Source organism: Hemiscyllium ocellatum, chromosome 10 (assembly GCF_020745735.1).
Source record: "Hemiscyllium ocellatum isolate sHemOce1 chromosome 10, sHemOce1.pat.X.cur, whole genome shotgun sequence".
Classification (NCBI taxonomy): Eukaryota; Metazoa; Chordata; class Chondrichthyes; order Orectolobiformes; family Hemiscylliidae; genus Hemiscyllium; species Hemiscyllium ocellatum.
In genome coordinates, this window is record NC_083410.1 from 86,525,018 (window position 1) to 86,544,827 (window position 19,810).

The 19,810-nt window shown below is 41.9% G+C and overlaps 1 protein-coding gene across 2 annotated transcripts in view; it reads right to left on the reverse strand.

The window, feature by feature from the left end:
- The window catches only part of LOC132819836 (retinol dehydrogenase 13-like), a 48,868-nt gene that overhangs the window by 11,936 nt on the left and 17,122 nt on the right, over nt 1-19,810 (reverse strand). For both annotated transcript variants that reach the window (XM_060831695.1, XM_060831694.1), the window contains exons 2-5: nt 19,005-19,123; nt 9,190-9,345; nt 8,194-8,298; nt 5,193-5,405 (exon numbers count right to left, since the gene is read on the reverse strand). In XM_060831695.1, the coding sequence (XP_060687678.1) occupies nt 5,193-5,405; nt 8,194-8,298; nt 9,190-9,345; nt 19,005-19,123 (593 nt within the window). The remainder of the gene's footprint in view (nt 1-5,192; nt 5,406-8,193; nt 8,299-9,189; nt 9,346-19,004; nt 19,124-19,810) is intronic.

The following is a 19,810-nucleotide window of genomic DNA, read 5'->3' on the forward strand; positions in this document are numbered from 1 at the left end:
AAAAGGTGTTTTTCTTCATAAACTTCTCCACGAAGGACAGGTGATACGGAACGGTCCAACTACTCGGAGCGTTCCGCGGCAGCGAGGCCAGGCCCATCCTTTGCAACACCAGGGACAGGTAGAGCCTCAGTACGTAGTGACACTTGGTGTTTGCGTACCGGGGATCCATGCACAGCTTGGTGCAGCCACACACAAAGGTGGCCATCGGTGTAGTGGCATTGGGTGTATTTTTTCCCCGGTTGCCCAGATCTTTGTACAGCGAGTCCCTTTGGAACCCGGTCCATCTTTGATCTCCACATAAACTGGAAGATGGCCCGGGTGACTGCAGCGGCACAGGTTCTGGGTATAGGCCAGACCTACGCTTTTTTTTTATATTTCAAAATATGCTTTATTCATAGAAATAAATCTTTGGTACCTGTACAATTTGTCATGTCGTTCATAGATATATACTTTGCATGTCTTAACATTACAAAGAACAGATCGAATTAATCGAATTTACAGTTTTCCTACTTACAGATCCCGTCCTCCCCATCCTAAGAGCTGGCCGTCTCTCCTTCGTGCAGCTGTCTTTTCCCCCTTTGCTGGGAGGCTTTGGGGGCCTGGCAGGATTTTCTCTTCCTGTTTTTAACAGGTATCCACTCCTCTGCCTTCTCGATTACCTCCTCCTCCATTGCTTCCATCTGCCCAGCTAGAGCTAGGATCAGCTGCTGTGTGTCTCTGCTTGCTGCTGTCTCCTCCACTCCAGCCTGTTCTTCTTTCTGGGTGCCACCAGACTCCGTTTCCCTGCTGTCTGGGTGGACCTTACTGGTCTTTGGGGGTCCATGGCTCACATTGCCACCTCCAGCCATCTGTGTATAAGGGGGGCCCCTCTGTCTTGGGCAGGTCTTGTACATGTGGCCCGCCTCTCCACACAGGTTGCAGCTCTTTGCTTCCTGACAGTCCTTAGTCAGGTGACCCTCCTGTTTTCAATGATTTATGTATGCCACTAAAAGCAACAGACCTCCTATCGAGCCTTGCAGAAATTCCACTGGCAACAGCCATCCAGTCAAAAACGCCACTTGGGTGTAATCGTTTGGTTCCCGCCATTAAACCAATTTTGGACCAAACTTTGCACTTTTTCTTGGATAACATGGGCTTACTTTTCAGACCAGCATGCCAAGTGGACCTTGTCAAAAGTTTTGCCAAACTCTGTTGGAGATATCAAACACTATTCATCATCAAAAAAAAAGCCATCAAGTCAGTCAGATATAAACTTCCCTTAATCCATGATGATATCCTTAATTAAACTTTGCCTTTCTAAACAATGATTCATACTGTAACTCAATATTTTTGTAATAACTTGCCCATGACAAAGATCAGGCTGACTGGCCCTTAATGACATGGTCAACCCATTCTTCAATGTTTTCACCAATTATACCACATGCCATCTGGTATCAGCTTTGCAACCAGAAATTATTTTAAAATGATGGTCAGAGCTTCCATTAATTCTATCCTTTCTTCCCTTAGCTTGTGGAATAAATTTTATTCAGATGAATTACCAACCTTCAAACTGAACACCTCGACATTTCTTCTCATTTTACACCAAATCTTTCACACTTAATTACACCATCAACATCAAGCCCTTCTTTTGTGAATACAGACACAAAGTACTCAAAGAACACTTTCCATGGTCTTCTTCCCCCATCTGTCAGTCATTCTTTTCAGAGCTGTTGCAGCACAATGGGAGATGCACTAAGCCAGGAGGCCCAAGTTTCAAGTCCCATCAGGTGTTGAATAATAACACCTCTGAGCAAATGGATTAGCAAGCATTTGCAAGTTACCTATTTGATCTTTAATCTTTTCTGACTTTATTTGTCCTTGAAAGCTTTATTTAGCTTTTGATCATCTTTGGGTCTTTCTTGATTTTACTTACTACCAATGTTGGAAACTTTCCCTGACTGGTAACTCACTCCCCTGGGATTGTTTTCTAACTGTTTAGTGTAATATTTACCTCCGACAATAGAATATCACCCTGGAGTCATATCTACAGCTGTAAAAAGTGTGTCTGTTCCTTGAATTAATGAATCCCTTTCATTGTTGCTTTTCTGACTTGCCTCCTTTCTCTGCTCAAATAGAGCCACTGATGGCATTGTAGACTAGGTTCTGACTGTAGTCACCAAAGGAACCAATGTCAAAGCAGTATTCAAAGCTGAATACTGATTACAGAGCAAGATGCTCTTGGGGAATTATTGTACTCTATGCCTGGCCCTCATATTATGCCCTCTGTCTGCAACTTTTAAGCTGAAACATGCTATCCAAACAACTTCTGTAGCTTAGCAAATGCACAACAGTGACACAAGCTAGTGTTCATGTTCCAAAACCTGATGACACCACTTTTCGCACATGCAGTTGTACTGGGCATAAGAAATGTACACCTGGTAATCCAGACTAAAATTTACTTACTTTAGTTCTTACTCTCTGAAACCATCTTTCTTAATGAAAATCTGTGCCCATTTGCCCTCAGCTCAAATAGACTCTTCCATGCAAAAATATAGGGCTGATAAACACACAATCAAGCCGTCAGCTTGATTAATTATATACCCCTAATCACAACAAAAGACAGTTGATTAAAATACTTTTCATGACCCTAGTATGCCAGAAAAAGAAAACCCAGCTCCTCTCTTATCACTCCCACTGTAAGTCTGCACTTCACTTCCATTTTCTCTACTCTGCTATAGTTGCTCATCTACAACCCCCACAACACATACACTGACATCAGAAACATTTGACGGGGGAAAAGGTAAATACTAATTGTTAAATATGAGGATAACAGTAGTTCATGGTGTAAATTGGGGACCAATTGCACTATTGAATGCAGATTACAAAACCCTGTTTAACATCACTGGGTCAGGTCTGCTCTGGGATCAGTGATTCACCCTGACCAAACCTGTGCTGTACAGGGCAGGACGATCTGAGAGCCTTGCACTCCTCAGGAATACAACCGTTATGTGTAGGATAGAGGGGTGGATGCCTGCCTCATCAACCTGGGTGAGAAGAGGTCTTTGACAAGGTATCGTACATTTACATGTCGGGTGCATTCTCCATAATGGGCTTTTGTGGGGGGGGTGGGGGCTGGAGGAGGAAATCAGATCTTCTGCATGCAAGCACCAGATGTCATGACATACAGTGGACTGTCCCTCGTATTGCAAAAAGATGGGACTGGCCCCATTGCTGCAGAATGCTCCAAGTAGTTGGACTGTTCCGCATCATCTGTCCATCATGGAGAAATTTGCAAAGAAAAACACCTTTGACTATCAATCCATCAGGAAGAAGTCAGCACAGTGTCCTTGAAAACCCACAGGGAAAAAAAAAAGAGGGTGGATCCAGCAGACGGTCATAGTCACTTGGCAGAATGCCTCATCATAACTTTCCAACAAGCACCAAGACATTGCTTGACTGGTGGTGAGAAGGGCATTACCTGGGAGATCCTTCATGTACACCTGGACTCTCTGTGCCACCACACTCTGCCCTTGAAGCAGCTGCGATCAGTAGAACCTGTCATACATCTCCTGCTGGAATATGCCTTTGCAAAGGAAGTCTGAAAAGAGATGAAGTGATTTTTGTTGAGGTTTGTCCTGAGCAGCTCCATGCCACAGGGCTTTGTGCTCTACGGTCTCTTCCCCAGGACTCACACCAAGACAAACAAACAGAGTCCACGAGAGGACCACCAACTCAGTGAAAGACACTCTGGTCTGCTGGAAATTTGTTTGTCTTCCACAGCAGAGGAGTTAACCTCAGTGTTGCAGATTGGCACATTCCAATGTCCAGGACTACATGCTCAGGGATGCACTAAAACCTGGGGCACCTGTGCCAAGGACCTGTGTCTGAGGTCTTTCTGAAGTTAAAGGGGGGCCCATTCAGTTATCAGATCCAACTGGTGCCTCAATTGTATGTTAATATACAAGTACGGAATGCTTTTTGGTTTGTTTGTTAGATAGAGTCAAACTCCAATGTTTGTGTCTTAGTATGCTACTCTGTAGAATCAAACTGCTTCAATGACTGAATAAATTATGTTTTTGAAATAAAATAACTTACAAGCGATAGTTATTTGTTGTAGATATTGAAAGATTATTCACATGCCACCTGGTCATGATCTCACATCAAGAAAAAGTTCTGATTCAGCCGGTGACATTGGGACCTGTTTTGAGTTTTTGAGAAAAGGAGACAGCAACTGATCGGCTGAAGACCTCTACAAAGACAGTAAACCTGCTGAGACTACATCTTACCAATCAATATTAGCAGAATTCCAGTCAGCATTTGAGTCTCACAGCAAACAGCGACAAGCACAAGGTAACCCGACAGTCCAGCCTTCCAATTAAAGAAGGCATCTAGGCATTCGTGTTGAAATTTCTCCATTCCTTACTTCCCTTCATCTGTAATCTCCTCAAACCACATGATTGAGATACTGCACTTCTCTAGTTCTTGCCTCTTCAGCATTCTTGATTTTAACTGCCTTCAGCTGCCTTGGCTCAAACCCTGGAATGGGAAAAAGTGAGGACTGCAGATGCTGGAGATCAGAGCTGAAAATGTGTTGCTGGAAAAACACAGGTCAGGCAGCATCCAAGGAGCAGGAGAATCGACGTTTCGGGCACGAGCCCTTCCTGAAGAAGGGCTCATGTCCAAAACGTCGATTCTCCTGCTCCTTGGATGCTGCCTGACCTGCTGCGCTTTTCCAGCAACACATTTTCAGCTCAAACCCTGGAATGTTTTGAAACTACCCTCCCCACCACTGTACTGCTCATTACTTCTTTATGGCACTGCTTAAAATTTACCTCTGACATAACATTTGGTCATTTGCTTGAATATCTCTGTGAGGATTAGTGTCAAAGTTTGTCTTATAATGCTGTGAAGTGCCTTGGTATATTTTTAATATGCTAAAGCAGCTATACAAATCCAAGTTCTTATAAATGTACAATTGGGTTGAGACAACACCTTAGAGAAAAAAAATCCTAAAATGTATCACTTTTGTTTTTTCAAGGAGTGTAGACAAATAAACTAACTATATAACACAGTAATGTATGTTTGGTAAATGAAGCCACTTATGATCAATGTCTCATTCAGTGGGTCTTTCCAACAAGTTATTTGAAGGGAGGGCAATTACATTGTGCCATGTCAAAAACTTCAGTTGCTCAAGTATGATTTACTCAACTTACCATAAAGTCTTTTAGCCAGTTCCCTTGTAAACAATATGTTTGCAAGTTTGCTCTGACAGTATGCTGCCTTGGTGTCATATTTTTTATTTTCCCAGTTGAGATCATTGAAATCAATTTGTCCCACTTTGTGAGCAAGTGACGATACATTTATGATGCGACCATTTCCAGAATTCTTTAATTTTTCAAGTAGCAGGTTTGTCAACAAAAAATGACCTGCGTTAAAAGAGAAACCTGACATCACTAAGCTTTAAAAACAATGTTTTAAGACAGAAAAGCATAAACCTGTTAAAAAATGGTCTAAAATTAGTTGCAGCAAATCTAGTAACTGGTTCATTTCACACTTCGGATCAGCTTTTACCCTTGAAAACTTGCAATTTGCTGCAAATTTGTAGCCCCAGATTTTAAAAAAGATTAATTACTCTCAAATTGTTTGCAATGATCAAATGTGTCCTTAACAGTGTTATCAAGCAACACTTACTCAACAAAAGTTTCACTGATGTACATTTTGGACTCTTCCAGGTCAGCTTAGCCCTTGAACTCACTATAGCTTTGTTCTAAACAAGAGCTTAACTCAAAAGGGGAAAGTTACAGCAACTAACTTGACGTTAACTACCTTGACATTAAAAGGCACCATTTGACCAAATGCAGCATCAGAGACCTCTAGCAAAACTGGAATCAAACAGAATAGAGAAAACTCTCTGCTGGTAGGAAAGCTCCCAGCATGAAGGAAGATGGTTGAGATTGTTGGTGGCACAGCTCATTCATGTTATTCAGGGTAGAGTCCACCTTTAATGATCTTTGATAAAGCAGATAAAGGTCAAAGGTGGGCATGTTTGCTTATGATTCAACATCATTTGCAGCTCTACAGATATTGAAGCAGCCCATGTGCAAAAGCACCATGTCCTGGACAACGATAAGGCCTTGGCTGATAAGTGAGCACGAACATTTCTGCTACACAAGTATTGTGCATCTCCAGAGAATCCAACCATTGTCTCTTGACATTCAATGGTATTATCATTACTAAACCCTCCCAACTCTTGTAGGCCATCAATGGCTTTAAACTTAATATAAATATCATGGCTCCATGAGTAGGTGAAAAGCTTAGAATTCTGAGTGATAACTGACTAGCTTCCACCCCCTCTGAACAATCCAAGAAGCTTAACACTAATCAGAACAAAACAGCTGTCTTGATTGAAGCCCTCACCTAACATCTTCAACATCGCTTTCATTGCACATGCGTGCAGCAGTCCAAGTGTATGAATTACAAGATGCACTACAACATCTCATCAAGGCTGCATGTACAGCAACTTCCAAACATGCAGATTCTATCAGCGAGAAGGACAAGGTCACCGAGTACTTGAGAACTACAAATTCTCCTCTGAGCCACATCACCTTGATTTGAAACTGTATTACCCTTCCTTTAACATTGCAGGATTAAAATTCTGGAATACCTTCCCAAACAGCACTCAGCAGAAGGCAGCTCACTACCACCTTCTCTAGGGCAATAGAGAGGGGTAATAAATACTAGCCCAGCCGTAAACATTTGCATACCTTGAATTAATTAAAAATAAATTTGTTCTTGTGTGAGCCTAAGCACAACGTTCAATTATCAGAGACTTAGTAGCATCTTCCAATCTTACTTTAAAATGAGTGTCTGTTTGTCTGACCAACATCCAGACCAAAACGTTATTGGTGATGTGAATTAATTCTTACAGGAGTGAAGAAGTGTTGTTTGGGTTTCAGCAACTCCAGTCAATCTTATCAACTTTCCTAACTGATGACTCGACTCAGCTTATGAGAACAAGTCAATATCCCTTGCTCTGCCTTTATACATGCTCAACTCGTGTGAAACAAAATGAACTGTGAAAAACTATAAAGTCAGTTTTAAAACTTTCGGTGACCTTTAAACATGCACGTGTTTCGAAGTATTCTGCAATTGAATTGAAAAATAAATCTATGTCAAACTAAAATTTTTCAGACCTTTGGACTAAAGATAACATGACAGCTTCTTCAAATACATGCAGCCCTGCCTTCCAGAGAATCGACCAACGCTTTTATTTGAATCATAATTTACTTTCACACATGACTGAATGATCAAACTTGGCAAGTCTTTTCAATTATATTTCATTAAGGAACAGGTTGAAGTGCAAGTTTCTCAGTAACAGGTAGTGAAGTGGAATTCCAACTAATCATAGAAAACTGCCAAAAGTTCTCCAATAGCTATACCAAACTGAGTAGCACAGTGAAATCTGAAGACCTTCCACCAAAAGGGCATGGTGCCTCAGTGATTAGCATTGCTACCTCACAATGCTAGGGATCTGGGTTCGATTCCAGGCTCAGGTGACTGTTTATGTGGAGCTTGCACAGTTGCCCCATGTCCGCGTGGGTTTCCTCCGGGTGCTCTGGTTTCCTCCCACAGTCCAAAGATGTGCAGCTTAGGTGAACTGGCCATGCTAAATTACCCATAGTGTTCAGGAATGTGTAGGTTAGTTGCATTAGTCAGGGCAAATGTAGAGTTATAAGATAGGGGAAGGAGTCTGGGTGGGTAACTCTTCGAAGGGACAGTGTGGACGTGTTGGGCTGAAGGGCCTGTTTCCACACTGTACGGATTCCATGATTCGAAGAAAAGGAGAGAATGAAATGTTGGAATGTGACCTAACTCTTGTGCATCTCTAGTTGACTTCATAACAGAATATCAGCAGAGGACTGAGAGTAAGTCTGCCTTCTCATTTGGGGAATAGCAATGGGACACTTCAAGACAAGATAAAAAACAAAAAAAACCTACCAGTTGAAATAAGGCAGTAAATTTAGCCTAAATGGGAGGAGACAATTAATTTGGTGGGGTACAATAGGCAAAGCTGATTTGATTCCATTAGTTGTTTGCCAGGCAAGTTAAAATTATCCCCAGTTAAAATACTTTCTAACTCTCAAACAATTATACTTGGAATAAACTGAAAGGAAAGCCATCATCACAAACCTGAAATCTTTCTACAGAGCTTACCAAGGTGATTTACGCCAAACTGCATTTCAAATCCATCTTCTGTTTTCCAGTGAGGACATCTCATAATACCAGCATTGTTAATTAACACATTTATATTCTCTTCCTCTAAACAAAAAGAAAAACAAACCTTAGGAGGTTTGGAATTTCAGACAAAATTACCATAAGTGTATCTATTGTGGACACACCAATTCTCGGCGAGCAGGGAAAGGGAGCGTGCAAGAAGCAGATAAGAGAATTGTTAAGAGATAAATGTTGAATGGTTCCTAACAGAAAACAGTATTTCAAAGTGGGTTGCCAACCCAAAAAGATGATCTGGGGTGCGGAGTTGGAGATTAAACATGGACGAAGGTGATCACACTCTGAAATTTAAATGAGTCCAAAGGCACTCTTAGGTACCAAAGCAGAAGATGAGAAAGTGTTCCTGCAGCTTGTGTTGAACTTCACAGCAGTAGACCCGAGACAAACACTGTATGGGTACAGAGTCTTTGGTGTGTGGCAGATGATTGGAAGCTCAGGGTCATTATTACATACCAAGTGGAGGTGCGCTGCAAAACGGTCACCCAATCTTCATCTACCCAGTGTAGAGGGGGCCACATTGTGAGTAGCAAATATAGTCAACAAGACTGAATGAAGTGCAGGTAAATCACTGCTTCAGCAGGAAAGTATGCTGAGGACATTGAACAGTGAGAAAGGAGGTGGCAAAAATGTAAATGTTGTACCTTCTGCAATTCCTTCAGAAGTTACCAAAAGGGTGAGGGGAGGTGTTAGGGAGGGAGGAAGAATGATACAGAGTGAACACTCCCTGCAGAACGTTGACAAGGGAGGGCAGGGGAATGTATGACCGAAATGGTACTACATGATCCTTTGGATGTGGAAGCTGGTAGGATGGTAAGTGAGGATTTGGGAGGGGAGGGATCTGGTTAGAAAAAAAAGTTACCAGCAATCAATCAATATAAACTTCTTACAAATGGTTGATGTGCCAATCAAATTTTTTACCTTCATTTACTTGTTTGGCAAACTCTCGAATTGATTTCAGCGATGCAAGGTTAAGAGGCTTTGCATACACATGATGATTCAGGGTTTCACCTCTAATTTCTCGAGCAGCTGTTTCACATTTCTCCATATCTCGACATGCCATTATAATTCTGCCACCTACAAGGAGACAGAAAGAATTGCAAATAGCTTTCCAGCCCTTGTTCATTACTACAGAGGAACCTCAATTATCCAAATGGGTGGGCACTACTTCGTTCAGATAAGTGATTATTCGGTGAATTGATTCCATACCCTTCCGCTGGGGCTCAGAGTTTTCTGTTAACCCTACTTCCATTCAGGAGACTAGGCAGCAGCACACCGCCCGTGACTGCCCGCAACCCCCAATCCCATCCAACACACCCTCCCCCCTGCCCCTCAACTTCGTTCAACACCACCCCATCACCTCTCCTCCCCCGCCCTCGTCCAGGGCAGCTGGACTGGAGACCAACAAGACTACTGCTGCCTTCTGTGTGTGTTGGGTGGGGGGTGGGGTGGTCGGTCTCTTCAAATTGTACCTGCGCGCGCGCACACACACACATGAGAGATAGAAACAGACAGAGAGAGGGCTCCCATCAGTCTAGGATTGTTCTCAGCAGCATTTCAGTAATTAGAGTTCACTTTTAATCACTATAAACAAAAGATGTGATCAGTATTGGAAACACGCCCTTGATGCAATGTTTCTATTGGGACTTCAAGATCTCCTTCAGATAATTGATATTCGGATAACCAAGGTTCCTCTATACTTGCTTTCTTTTAGAATTATCAGCACCTAATGGGCTGAGATTTCACAGGTCCCAACAGCATATATTTCATCTTCGTGACCATTCTTCACGCATATATTTCAACTACAGCAGAACTGCATGCCATTGGCTCCGGGTATCACCCCTATATGTGTTGCCTTCAAGGTGACTATCGGGGAAAGAGATGGTTGTCCAACTCCTTGTGGAACATGCCCTCACAAGGAAGGTCTGGAAACAGTGGCAGTGATTTCTGTCAAGGTTTATCGCAACCAGCTCCTACCAACTGGACTCTACACTCTGCGGGATGCTCTCCAAGACACATACTGAGAAAAACATCAATGGTGATTTGAGCAATGAACTTGGTAAAAGACTTTCAATGATCTGCCTGAAACTTGCTGATTTTAGTGCAAGGAGCTCTTTATCAACTGTTTCAAACTGGCACGTTCCAAACGGAAGGATTACATTTTGACTGTTGCATTAAAGCTCTAGATACCCACTATTGAGACAAAGGAGAAAGCTGATTGTTTAAGGCTTTTCAGTGAGACTAAGAATACAGAAACTGTCAACCCTTTGATTAAGCACCTTACAAATAACATTGTATACATTGTAATCTTGTTTACAAAGGGTAATCTTGTTTACAAATTGTAAAAGATTACCAATAATGTTTTCAGGCAGATAATAATGTGACCTGCAGATACAGGAAAACTTCATGACTTCAGCAGTTACTATTATTACCAATTCCATTTGTGCATCATTATGCCTAACATGGAATGCATTTTGTGAATATTACAAGCATATTGATTGGAACATGCTGTTGGTGGCAACTTGAATATTACTGTAAATTCAGCAAGGTTCAAGTTGGAATGATTGTTTTTTTAAACAAATTTTATGCATAAAATATCTCTTTCTGGAAAAATGTGCAGAGTGTAGATGGTTATAGATAGAATATAGAAAGAGTAGGTAATTTAGTTCTTTGAGCCTGCTCTGCCATTCAATATAATCATAGGCGATCATCCAACACCTAATGGGCTGAGATTTCACAGGTCCCACTTATTTCCACTTTGTCCTTAAACTTTCTAGGGGTAAAAAAATGAGGTCTGCAGATGCTGGAGATCACAGCTGAAAATGTGTTGCTGGTTAAAGCACAGCAGGTTAGGCAGCATCCAAGGAACAGGAAATTCGACGTTTCGGGAAGGGCTTATGCCCGAAACGTCGAACTTCCTGTTCCTTGGATGCTGCCTAACCTGCTGTGCTTTAACCAGCAACACATTTTCAGCCCTAAACTTTCTAATCAATCTGTGCAGAGATATTATTATACATCTCTGGAGCAGGTAGGACTTGAACCCAGGTCTCCTGACTCAGAGGTAAGGGCACTACTATTGCCACATAGACCCTCTTCCCTCTAACCATTAGGAGGCACTATATTGACACACAGCTGAGACTCAAGGCTCATGATTGAAGTTCCCATGGTTAAGATAAGCTAATTTGGTCACATTTCTGGTTTTTGTCATTTAATGCTGTGCTAGACAATTCCCAGGCCTACAAAGCAGTCAGTGTAGCATACATAAGCAAGCAGTAAAAAAAATTTCATTTTACTTCAAAGCAGCCTGCAATTCTCTTGCGATAAACCGCTCCCAGGCTGGTACCATTCGATTCATCACTAGGTGGAGCAGCTTTGATGATCTTTCCTCATTCAGCAGGCCAACATACATTCAATCTAGCACTGCAAATATATTACTGGCGTGATGTAATTAAATTTTAAAAATCCTCTCACGAGAGCATAATAAAACAAAACAAACTGAACAGTCAAAGATGAAATTAAACCATATAATCAAAGGAAAGAACTAGACTTTAAAGGAATGTCTTAAAGTGGTAGAGTTATAGGGAGGGTATTCCAAAGCTTGGGGCCTGAACAGTAGAGTGCAGAGCTGATGGTATAATAAAGACCATGAGGCCAAAATTAGATGAGCATCAGAATCTTGGAGGGTTGTGGGGCTAGACAAGTTTATAGTTATAGGTTGGAATGAGCTCTGGGAGCAATTTGGAAGCAAGAATGAGAATTTTAGAATCAATGTATTCTTGATCAGGGGTCAATGTAGATCAGCAAACAGATCAATGTGACCAACTATGATTTTCCATGAAGGAAATGGGCAAAGTTCTTGGTGACCTCATGTTTATGGATAGAATGTGGGCGATCAACAAGATGTGCATTAGAGTAGTGAAGTTTAGAGGTAACAAGGCACACATGAGGTTTTCAACAGCTGTTTAGTTGCAAAAAGAGAAGTTGGGCAATGTTTGTGGAGGAAATGGGCACTGGTGGTCAGAAGTCCATTTTGAGTTCAAATATTATACCAAGGTTGAAACCATTTAGTCTTAAACAGTTGCCAGGGTGAGGGATGAAGGCTGAAGCTAGAGAGCAGAAATTGAAGTGTGGAAATTGAAAAATTATTTTTCTTCTGGTTCTTTACAGGTTTGGTCATGTCGTATTCCTTGATTGCTTGGGCCATGGGAATTTGAGCAGAGTGCCTCAAAATACTGTTTTGTTATCAAAGGTACGCAAAAGTATTGACTCAAATCTACTGTAAGCAAGCTTCTTTCACCCTTGGCACCAGTTTGGCACCACCTCAGATGATAAACAGAAATTTAATATTTGTGGAATACTATGGGTCATCTTCATTCTACAATGAATGTAATAAACGAGCAACAGGTCCACCTACAGAACTACACAATTGTTTTTGTTCACTTTTGGTTTTGACATATTATCGTCACTAGATACCAACGAAATGTCATGTCAGTAACTGTTAATATCCATAATTTGTTCAATTAGAAAAGAATACAGCTCAATGCAAGATCGTATGGGAAACGGCTTATAACGTCTTTACTGAATACATCCTTTGGAAGTGATGGTTACATGATTGGTCTCTTTATTCAGTGTTCAGTCAAAATACCAGTCTATGACGCTTCACAGCTGACCAGGTCTTTGTGTCTGCAAGAGTAATTCAATTGTTATTTTTGATATTATTCTTCGTTCAAACATCAATTTATCCTAAAAAGAGATCTTCTCAGGTCTATTAAGTTTCATGGGCTCTTCTGAAAATTCAAAATTACTAGTTAATAGCCTGGGGGTCAAAATTGATTAATCTATGCACTCTCATTTCCAGCGAATACCTGAAATCTTATTGCAAATCTCGCAGGATGGACAGCTGTGAATTGTAGCCTTGAAATTAATACCTTCCATGAAATGTCGATACTAAAGAATTAGAAATTAAAAAGTAAAAGTAAAAAAGTGCAGGAAAGAAATCCAACCCCCTAAATATGCATTGTAATTTTTACAATGGCAGATATTGAGTCCTACAAATACCTTGCTATGGCATGGTGGGACTTTTATTAACATTGTTAAATTGAACACCCCTGCAGCCCTCTAAGCCTACGCCAATCCAGATCCTCTATCTAAACCTGTCACCTATTTTTAAGGGTCTGTATCCCTCTGTGCCCTGCCCATTCATGTATGAATCGAAATAGATTTTAAATGTTGCTATCGTGCCCACCTCCACCACTTCTGCTGGCAATGCATCCCAGGCACCCATCACCCTCTGCATAAAGAATGTTCCACTCATGTCTCTCAAACGTCCCCTCACCTTGAACCCATGACCCCTAGTAATGGAGTCCCCGACTCTGGGGAAAAAAAGCTTCTTGCTATCCACCCTGTTGAAACCTCTCATGATTTTGTATAGCTCAATCAGGTCCTCCCCCTCAACCTCGGTCTTTCTAATGAAAATAACGCTAATCTACTCAACCTCTCTTCGTAGTTAGCACCCTCCCTACCAGACAACATCCTGGTGAACCTCCTCTGCACCGTCTCCAAAGCATCCACATCCTTTTGGTAATGTGGCGACCAGAACTATACGCAGTATTCCAAACACAGCCAAACCAAAAACCTTTACAACTCTAGCACGACCTGCCAACTCTTGTACTCAATACCCCGCCCAATGAAAGAAAACATGCCGTCTTGACCAATCTATCTACCTGCATTGCCACCTTCAGGGAACAATGGACCTGAACACCCAGATCTCTCAGTTCATCAATTTTCCCCAAGGCTTTTCAATTTACTGTGTAGTTCACTCTTGAATCACCTCACATTTGCCTGGGTTGAACGCCATCTGCCATTTCTGCACCTAACTCTCCAATCTAGCTATGAAGTGAGGTTGAGTAAATTAAGGTTATTTTCATTCAGCAGATGGAGGTTGAGGGGGGAATATGTTTGAGGTCTCCAAAATCATGAGATATAGACAGGGTGGATAGCAAAAATGCTTTTTCTCCAGCATGGGTTCTCAATTTGCCTGAATTGAACTCCAACTGCCATTTTCCACCCAACTCTCCAATGTATATACTGGTGCATTCTCAGACAGTCCCCTTCACCATATGCTACTCCACCAATCTTCGTGTCATCTGCAAACTTGCTAATCAGACCTACACAAAATCGAGAGAGGTATACCTTCCTCCAGATCATTTACATATATCACCAACAACAGTGATCCCAACATGGATCCCTGTGGAACAACACTGGTCACAATTCTCCATTTTGAGAAACTCCTTTCCACTACTACTCTCTCACCTGCTGCCCAACCAGTTCTCTATCCATCTAGCTAGTACACCTTTGACCCCATGCGACTTCACTTTCTCTATCAGCTTACCATGGGAAACTTTATCAAATACACGGACTTCAGTAAGGTGTATGACATCTACTGTCCTTGCCTCATCAATCAACTTTGTCATTTCCTCAAAGAATTCTATTATGTTGGGAAGACATGACTTTCCCTGCACAAAACCATATTGCCTATCACTGATAAGCCCTATGTTTCCCAAATGGAAGTAGATTGTATCCCTCAATACGTTCTCCAGCAGCTCCCCTACTATTGATGTCAGGCTCACCAGTCAATAATCACCTGGAGTATCCCTGCTATCCTTCTTAAGCAAGGGGACATTAGCAATTCTCCAGTCCTTTGGGACCTCAGTGTTCAAGGATGCTGCAAAAATATTTGTTAAGGCCCCAGCTACTTTCTCTCTCGTTTCCCTCAGTAACCTGGGATAGATCCCAACTGGAACTGGGGACATGCCCACCTTATTGCCTTTTAGAATATCCAACACTCCCTCCCTTCTTATGCTGACTTGACCTAGAGTAATCAAGCATCTATCCCTAACCTCAACACTCATCACGTCCCTCTCCTCAGTGGACGTTCATTAAGAATCTCACCCATTTTCTGACTTTATGCATAACTTTCATCCTTTGCCCTTGAGTGGGCCAACCCTTTCTCTCCTTATCCTCTTGCTCCTTATCTTTGAATAAAAGGCTTTGGGATTTTTCTTATTCCTTACCTTATCTGCTAAAAGATATTTCATGACCCCTTTTAGTCCTCTTAATTCCTTGTTCCTGATATTCCTTCAAAGCTTTGTCTGTCTTCAGTCACCTTATGTAAACTTCCTTTTGCCTCTTAGCTTGTCTCTCAAATTTCACCTGTCATCCATGGTTCCCTAATCTTGCTATTTCTATCCCTTATTTTTCACAGGGGCATACATCTACTGAACTCTAATCAACCTCTCTTTAAAAGCCTCCCACATATCAATGTGCATTTACCCTCAAACAGTTGCTCCCAAACCATAATCCCCAGCTTCTGCTCAATCTTGCTACCCTTGGCCTTCCCTCAATTTAGCACTCTTCCTTTAGGACCACACTTTTTTTTTAAAAAAAGAATACTCATGGACACATGAAATTGTGATCACTATTGCCAAAGTAATCCCCTACTAAAACTTCAACCACCTGGCCGGGCTCACTCCCCAACACCAGGTCCAATACGGCCCCTTCTGAGTTGAACTATTTACATTCTGCTCTAGAAAATCCTCCAGGGTACAGGTTACAAATTCTGCTCCACCTAGACCTCTCTCACTCAATGTTGAGAAAATTAAAATCTCCCATCACCACCACCCTGTTGCTCCTACATCTTTCCATAATCTGTCTACATATTTGTCCCTCTACCTCACTCTCACTGTTGGGAGGCCTATAGTACAGCCCAACATTGTAACTGCACCCTTCCTAATTCTGAGCTCTGCCCATATTGCCTCATTGCTCGAGTTTTCCATAGTGCTCTCCTTCAGCACAGCTGTGATATCATCGCTGACAGTAATACAACACCTCCACTGCTTTTACCTCCCTCTCTGTCCTGCTTGAAGCATCTATGTCCTGGGATTTCGCCAATCTTGCCCTTGCCTCAATTAGGTCCCAGTAATAGTAAAAACATCATACTCGCAGGTACTAATCCAAACCGTACCTACTACACGTTGCGCATTAAAACAAATGCATCTCAGACACCTGTCCCTTTGTGCTCATCATCTGTTCCCTGCCTACGTTACCCCTTCGTCATGCTGACTTCATTACCTAGTTCCTTACAGGCTTCAGTTATTAACTCCTTACTGTCCACTAACCACCTAATTTGGTTCCCATCCCACTGCAGCACCAACCCCTCACCAACAGCATCAGCAATAGCACCTCCATGACATTGGTTCCAGTCCTGCTCAGGTGTAGACCATCTGATTTACAATAGTCCCACCTTTCCCAGAACTGATCCCAAATATCTGAACCCCTCCTCGTGCACCCTCTCTCAAGCCACTCAGTCAACCTGCCTATTTTTTTATTTCTACTCTGAATAGCATGTGGCACTGGTAGCAATCCTCAAATGACTACCTCTCAGGTCCTATATTTTAAACTTGGCTCCTAACTCCCTAAGTTCTGCTTGTAGGAACTCATCCTGTGTTTTTTTTTAAACCTATACCACTAGTGCCTGTATATGCACCATAACAGCTGGCAGTTCACCCTCCCCATTCAGAATGTCCTGCAGCCCATCTGAGACATGCCTGACCAGTGCATCTGGGAAGCAACAGGCCATTCAGGAGACTATTTTGACAACAAAACCACCTATCTACTCCCCTTAAAAGCCGTGAACCTGGCTACTGCTGCCTTCCCCTGGCGAGCCATCTCCCCTCACAGTATCCTAAATAGTACATCTGTTTTAGAGGGAGATGACCACAAGGGACAACTGCACAGCCTTCTGATCTTTCTCTGCTTTTTGGTCACCTATTCCCTTTCTTTCTCATCAATCCTAATCTGTTGCGTGACCAATTCACTAAATGTGCTATCCACGATGCCCTCTACATCACGGATGCTCCAAAAAGTGAGTCTACCTGCAGCACCAGAGCTCTCATGCAGTCTAACAAGAGCTGCAGGTGAATGTACTTCCTGTATGTGAAGGAGTGAGGGACATCAGCCAAGTCCTTGAGCTCCCACATTAAGCAAGAGCAGCATAACACGGGTTTAGGATCTCCTGCCATTTTTATTCTTCAGTATTCCAACTATAATATCAGATACTAGATAAATTAAATCAAATTAAACAAAAACATTTTTTTAAAAAAACAGTCACACTACTTATTAGCACACAATAAAAAAAGGAAAAGAAAAACCTCATCAACACACCAGTCTTTTTTTGGGTAGAGGGCAGTGGCAGGTTGGAAACACTACACGTGTAGTGTCTCAGGTTTAGTCACTGCCCAAATATATCAGTTCACTCACCTTCCCACAGCGCAATTTGATCCCTTCAGGGCTCAGTTCAAATGTGCTTAAGTATCCAGCTTCACCACCACCGATTTCCAGTCCACTTTCCCCCAACCCTGACAGCCCATCCGATTGCTGACTTTGTTACACTCCACCTGAATGCTGGCCTTCACTGGCCAAAATTTCCCCAGCTTTCCAATTACTGACCCCTTCTTTATTTCCTGATATCTAGGACCATTCCCAAATGAATAGAAGGAGACCTTGCTTGGTAATATTTATTCCATGCCTACTGTCTGGACTATCCCTTTGCCTAGCAGCCAGACTGAAAGCAGACTGACAAGACAAAAATGAGTGACAGCAGTGCCACTTATCCAGCCTTGCCACATTCTTCATATTTCAGCTTCACCAGCTATTTCACTGCCTTCTGATAAATATCAAGGGCTGTGCATTAATACAATTAATGATGGTTTATTGTTGAAACTTGATATTCAACTTCTTCACAATCAATTTCTGTAAAAGCAGGGAACAGCGAGAAAAGTTGGAAAGAAGGTGGGAGAAAGCTCCATGGCAACCATTGTGACCTTAAAGCTTGCAAACCGTAAGATTACAGCTCACAACTCCAAATAGGTCCTGAACCACATTTTCAGAAACCCCGCTTTATGGAGAAAGGAAGTGAGTTCATGGTTTAGGTCAATGATGTGTTATCAAAACAACCAACGCTGGGTTCAAATCTTCTCAGCTCTTTGGAGGGGAGGGCAGTCAAAACGGCAGTGAGACAAGAGCCACATATTTAACAGTTTACAGACATGAAACTTGCAAAGAGCATTTGGCATTCAAATGGGTTAATCTCTCTGATTTTGGTAATGTTTGCCAATATCAACACGTGCTTTGGCCGCTTTACCTACTGCAGTTGGACTAACTTCTTGGAATTCTTGGGAAAGGCAGATAGGCATTCTTAATCAAACAATGGCCTTGGTGGCAGCAGGGTAATAAGTTGCCTTATGTCCCGGTTCCAGATCAAGTGGTCACTTCTAACTTTCAACCCAGTTAACATGGCTTCCCCACTAATTGCAAAATATATTGCACTGGTCCTGTTCCATTCTCCACAGATGCTGCCAGATCAGTTGAGCACTGGCAACATTTCTTGTCTTTATTTCAAATTTCCAGCAACCACACTAATTCCCTTTCATTTAAATTTTAGGTAGACTGGTTTGGCCAAATACATTGCTCCTGTGTTGCAATTCTGTGCTTTTCCACTCATTATATAGTGTTAATACTGAGGATTCAGGACTGAGAAAAACATGGTACATTGATTAGCTTGGCAGTAGACTGATGATGATAATGCCAATTTAACAAAATGGTGCTGAGAGATTCAGGACAAAAACACAGACAATAGTCCAAGGATTCTTTCCCTGCTCCTGGTCCTCTGACTTTACCTCTGCTGGCCAGTTCTCGGGCAGTTTCTTTTCCAATACCAGTGTTTGCTCCAGTTACGATTATAGTTTTTCCTGATACTGTTGCTTTACTTGGACACATTCCACCCGTTGCATAGTCTCTAAAAAGGTAAATTAGATCACATTGAACTAGTGAGCATTTCAAAAGAAAAAGTAATTTATAAGCACTTTCATCACCACTGGACATCCTAGTACTTTACATCAAATTCAGCACCTTTTAAAGCGCAGCCATTGTTGCACTGACCGCAATCTTTTTACCAACGTGTTTCCACAATACTTCCACTAACAGCAACATAATGGTAAGGTAAAAAGTAGATTAATGCTAATTTGGGATAAATAAAGGTAAACTCGCCATAGTCCTACCAGACCATAAGTTTACTCTCTCATAAGAGACACAACTGATGGTGGTTTAACCAGAGGGTCACCACTCCTTAAGGGAGGGGAATAGATTGAGATTAAACATTCACAATAACCTCATTCAGTGCAGGAATTGAATGCGTGCTGTTGGCATCAATGCATCACAAGTTAGTCATCCAGCCAACACCAATCCCCCCTGAGAGGGGTCAGTTTTAAGAATTGATTATCACCAGGCATAACTCCATGAGATTTTTTTACATGCATTCAAGCATTTGGTTTAATATCTCATTTGGTCCATTTGACAAAGCAGACTTTCTTCAGTGCTGCAACACTGATTTGTGTGTCCACGCCTTAGCCTCCTTTGAACCCAAAATCCTGTGATTTCCAAGTGAGTGTGCGATCAGTGGAGTCACAGCAGACTTTCAATGACA